The 5,310-nt window shown below is 47.4% G+C and overlaps 1 protein-coding gene across 1 annotated transcript; it reads left to right on the top strand.

Annotated features, from left to right (window-relative positions):
• Positions 1-1,307: 1,307 nt before the first annotated feature.
• On the top strand, positions 1,308-4,905 carry SLC25A5 (solute carrier family 25 member 5). The gene is made up of 4 exons (XM_069612711.1): positions 1,308-2,121; positions 3,353-3,839; positions 4,103-4,243; positions 4,496-4,905. Exons 1-4 carry the CDS (start codon positions 2,005-2,007, stop codon positions 4,651-4,653), a joined length of 903 nt encoding a protein of 300 aa, XP_069468812.1. The 5' UTR covers positions 1,308-2,004; the 3' UTR covers positions 4,654-4,905.
• Positions 4,906-5,310: the final 405 nt, after the last annotated feature.

The raw sequence follows: 5,310 nt of genomic DNA, 5'->3' as shown, positions 1-5,310 counted from the left end.
AGAAGGTGCTATACCAATTGCTCAAGGTTTATAGGAACACCCCACATAGCACCACAGGGAAGGCACCGTCCGAGGTCATGTTTGGAAGAAACAAGAACAAGACTACCACATGTAACCAACCCCGCAGAAAGGTACAGGAAAGACCGTGAGATGTGAGGACAAGATACCAGAAGCAAGGGAGACATGAAGAGACGGACAGACGAAGAGTGCAGAGTCAAGCACCATGACCTAGAACTGGGAGACCTGGTCATAGCACGACAATCGGAAAGCCGGATGAGTATGGCTGCATTCGAGGAAGAACCCCTAACAGTGATTCGAACAAAGGGCTCTCTCATCACGGCAGAGGGTGACCGGAAAACCATCACGAGAAACCCCTCACACTTTCATCGAATGCCCGGCCTGGTCCCGATCAACGCCCAGCCCCCCGACGCCACAAATCCGGCATGGGACTCATCCTATGAAAGGGATGGAGAGGACTCTAGCGAAGAGATGACCACCTACCCACCAGGAAGTCAGTAAGGAACACCCAGCCCCGAGACCCCAGCGAACACAAAAAAACTCTGAGACTCATTGAGGAAATGAACTAGTTTGAACATCATGTTTAGTATGGGGGGGGGGTCATCACACTCAGACTCTCATCACATGTTGAGGGGCACAGGAAGGGGAGGGGCGGCTGGTCGAAAGGGGAAATTAGTTCACAGTTGGGAGATGAGTAATAAAGGTGTGTTAGAACCTCCTCCCATCTCTGCTTCGTTTGTGATATGCACGAGAGGCTGTGTGGGTTCCAGGAAAGTTGGGTGTTTTCACCCACCTTGGTGACACAAAAAGTTGGAAGCTATGACAGTGGTTCCTAATGACGAGAGTTTAACAGAGGCAGCGCAGCACAATCTATTTCTCCTGCTTTATGGTAGGCTAACCTCCCCCCCAAAAAATTTTTTTTGCATGTTTGGTAAAGGAGTTTAGTGCAAAATCTACACCACCATTGTCTTTATTAAAATTACGATTTTCATACACAGTTTATTAATAAAATCTCTATTGTATATGACAATTTCCCTCACACCAAACCAAATAATCCACCAGAAGCACGGCACAGGATAGTTATTTCATAGAGAAGTGTGTATTTCTGTGGCACACTTAACGTTGCCGAGCAACTCGTTGTTCGAGCCACGTCATTACCAGAAACCAGATATTCCTAGGCTTCCCCTTTACGTGAGTATTGTCTTTCAGCCAACCCCCACTTCCCGAAGATTTTATTTCCCAGTTCCCGCCTTGTGAATGACAAAGGCGACGCCAATGACGAATCAGGAAGGTTTCTGACGTCCCGCCTCACGTGACCTTGGCGGCCATTTTAAACAGATTACTTTTTTTGTATATACGAAAGTTATGGAAAACGTATTCGGGTAAAGGTGCTGTAGACTGTTCAATATGTATGTAGATTTAAAACCGTTTATAAATGTAACACTCTTTGTTTTAAACGGTGTGACGGAGTGAATTATTAGCTTGGCTGTTAATGGATTATTTATTAATTATTATCGGTGTCTAAAGTTATTGTACGTTTTAAAATAATCGCGCTTGCACGATACAATTGTTTAAAATGATCTCCGGCCTAGGTGCATTAGACAGTGATGTAATGAATACAGCGGTGACAGCCGCCTTCACCCCTCCTTGAGACAATGGACACGTCAGTGTCACCTTGGTTTCCCAGCACAACCCGCACTGTAGAGGATTTTTCTAAGATGTAAAATGGCCGCCAGGGTCACCGCGGTGACTTGTCTATGTCTATACCCGGCAAGGCATTCTCTCCTGTGCCAGCCCCTCTCGTCCTAGAGACCAATCGGCGCTCTTTGACGCGGGGGTGCGTAGTCACCGCCCGCTTGAAAGCTTTGGGCTTGTATAAGAATCGTCCATTTCGCCAATCCTCCTCCCAGTCTTTGGACCTCTACGCCCCGAACCATCCGGGGTAAAGTGAGCAGTCTCTGAGTACAGCGCCTTGCCTCCGTCACCATGACAGCCACAGACGTCGCTATTTCTTTCGCCAAGGATTTCTTGGCCGGTGGAGTGGCCGCTGCCATTTCGAAGACTGCAGTGGCCCCCATCGAGAGGGTCAAGCTGCTGCTGCAGGTGAGTCTCGGATGGGCTGCGAGGGTGTGCAGCGTCAAGAACCGAGCAAAGTAATAATTTGGATGGGGGCGATAGTGGTGGGGGGGAACCATTGCGCGCGCGGTCGGCCTGGCTGCTTTTATCGGTAGTTGGAGGATAATGATGGATTCTGCTGCGGTATACCACCATATACATGTCGGTACATGCATTTCATGTGTCCATTACTTAAAATGGATCATTGTTGTGATAAAAGATGTCCTTTTCCCCAGTTTGTTGGCACAAGTATTAGGGTTTTTGAAGCCGCCATACCGGAAGGCGGTAACATGGTTTCTGGCCGAGTGTCCCTGTTAAGCCGTCTGTTTCTGGTATAGTTTAGGTTTAGTTTCTCGCATCGTGTCCGCCTCCAACCAACCATCGGTTTCGGACGGGTGTTAGTTGCCTCGTCCCAGTGTTCATTGCAATGTTAAAATACGTCAAGTTAAGGGGCATGCATGTGTCCGTGTAACAGCATTTTGTCTTTGTTAACCTTGTACCCATGGGTGCCTCCAATTAACTTTGGTAGAGTTTCAACGCTTTGCCTCTGCGACGCGGCCTTAGTTGCAATTATTTAAGTAATAGGCGAATAATGCACGCCTCTATTGCTATAGTACAATGTTTGGTGACAATACAGGATAGACTGTCTATGTGCCGACAGCTTATTTAAGTTCCCCGTTCCAAGGTCACGGCAAGGAGAGCCGGAGGATGCGCTGCGCCCGTGTTAGAAGACTTTAAAATGGGCTGGGGCCTGGTCGCTTCTCAGCCTCCGCCTCCCCAACACAGGAAGTGCAGCCTCTTAGTGGTCACGGCCCTGGCTGCGCGTGTTTCTCAGGCGCATCGAATCCTCCCTTTTGTTCTGCAAGGCCGGGTGTACTACCTCCTGGCCTTCCTTTTCACGTTTTCAACGTCGGGACACAAGCGTTTTTTCTCAAATGGCAGCTCTCCATTGTTAAATAGTTGGGATCTTTAGAAAAAATGTGAAGCCGGAAGCGGAGCATCCCCAGCACTGAATTATTCTGGATGAAATCGCATTCTAGCTCTATTGAGGGAGGATGGTTATATGTTAAAAGGCGTTTCCATGACACCCCGCAAGAGGTTGTGCTTGAACGGGTCATGGGGGGGCTTCATTGACAGCGCTGTATTTCCGTTCTTGTTGACTTGTATTGCACCCTATATTGCAGCTTTTAAGGTTTTAAATGTTTCTTTACTCGTGCAGGTCCAGCATGCCAGTAAACAGATTGCTGTGGAACAGCAGTACAAAGGCATCATCGACTGCGTGACCCGTATTCCCAAGGAGCAGGGTTTCATATCTTTCTGGCGTGGAAATCTAGCCAATGTCATCCGGTACTTCCCCACCCAGGCCCTCAACTTCGCCTTCAAGGACAAGTACAAGCAAGTCTTCCTGGGCAATGTAGACAAGAGGACCCAGTTTTGGCGCTATTTCGCTGGTAACCTGGCGTCAGGTGGTGCTGCTGGGGCCACATCCCTCTGCTTCGTCTATCCTTTGGACTTTGCCCGTACCCGTCTGGCTGCCGACGTGGGAAAGGCTGGAGCCACCCGAGAGTTTAGGGGGCTGGGCGACTGTCTAACCAAGATCTTCAAGTCTGATGGCCTCAAGGGGCTCTACCAGGGCTTCAATGTGTCTGTGCAAGGCATTATCATCTACAGAGCTGCTTACTTCGGCATCTACGACACGGCTAAAGGTGAGCCTAGAGAGGGGTGCCATTCGTGATGTGTAGCTGCTCTATAGGTCACGGGCGAGGTCTGTAGCTTTACCTTGCGTGAAGTGAGACAGGACAGCGAACCTTATCCTTGCATAATTTTGGCATTATGGCACGGATGCCCAACTATCTAAACGAGCCTTAATGATCGCCTGTTAACCTCATCAGTCTCTTGTATATTTAAATTGCCTTGTGATATGAAAATATGCGGCGCATGTCTTCTGAAACTTTTGGTTCTTTTTTAGGGATGTTGCCAGATCCCAAGAACACGCACATTGTCATTAGCTGGATGATCGCTCAGTCAGTGACTGCTGTGGCCGGATTTGCTTCTTACCCGTTCGATACGGTCAGGCGTCGAATGATGATGCAGTCTGGAAGGAAAGCGGGTGAGTTACTTTAACATCTGCGTTCAGTGGCTGGTTCTGCTTGCTTTCAAATCAATCTAGAACGCTGAGTTTGGGTTGTATGGCGGGGTGTCCTTAAAATAGGTTTGCGGCGTGTGCAGCTTGCTAACTAACCACCTCGCAATTCCAGTTCTTGAATGCCCTTTGAGTTGTTAAATTGTGCAACACCTGCCATTGTGGCGGCATGTTTTAGGTGTTAATGTGTAATGTGTTTTTTGTTTTCCTTCTGTTTAGCTGATATCATGTATTCGGGCACAATCGACTGTTGGAAGAAGATTGCTCGTGATGAAGGATCAAAGGCTTTCTTCAAGGGTGCCTGGTCTAACGTCCTCCGAGGGATGGGCGGTGCTTTTGTGCTCGTTTTATACGACGAGTTTAAGAAGGTCATCTAAACTACCTTCAGTTCTGGCATCCTGTAAAACGTAACCTACCGGGAACATTCATGAACTTATTGTCAAAATCGCCTTTTATTTATAAATTGCAACTGGTAACGCTCTGGTTGAGGACGGGGAACCAACCTTTCAAAAGACCAACTGAACTTCGTAAGAAATCATTCCCTTTACAATGGTGGGACTCAATAATATTTTTGTCTCCCTCGTTTTTAATACTGGGTTTGGAGGAATAAAAATATTAACTTAACCTTTCGAACTTGTCTTCTGCCTCACTGCAATTCATTGCCTATTGCCTGTCTTTATATTGATGCATTTAGGAAGTGAATATCATAAAGCTACCAACCGCCAAGTTTACACTACATGGTTCCTCATCGCCCCGCCTACAAACTCCAATCGCACACATTAAGCGGGCGTTGTCCATTTCAACCTGGGTTTTTTCTGCTATACTCGCGTGCATACACATTAGCGTTATTCCTACAGCGTTTATCAATTTCGTTTCAAATTGCACGATCGTTAGGGGCGTAGGTTGTAGAGCGCTTATAGAAATGTTCATGGAGTTCTAGGGGAAATGTGGCGAGGCTAATCTTATGTGGTTAGCTTGGCGAACAACACGATGGGAACCTTAAAACCACGTTACATTTATTTTATTTATACTTG

Source organism: Ambystoma mexicanum, chromosome 5p (genome assembly GCF_040938575.1).
Source record: "Ambystoma mexicanum isolate Mex_15411 chromosome 5p, UKY_AmexF1_1, whole genome shotgun sequence".
In the NCBI taxonomy this organism is placed as follows: Eukaryota; Metazoa; Chordata; class Amphibia; order Caudata; family Ambystomatidae; genus Ambystoma; species Ambystoma mexicanum.
This window is presented reverse-complemented; position numbering and strand designations above follow the sequence as displayed.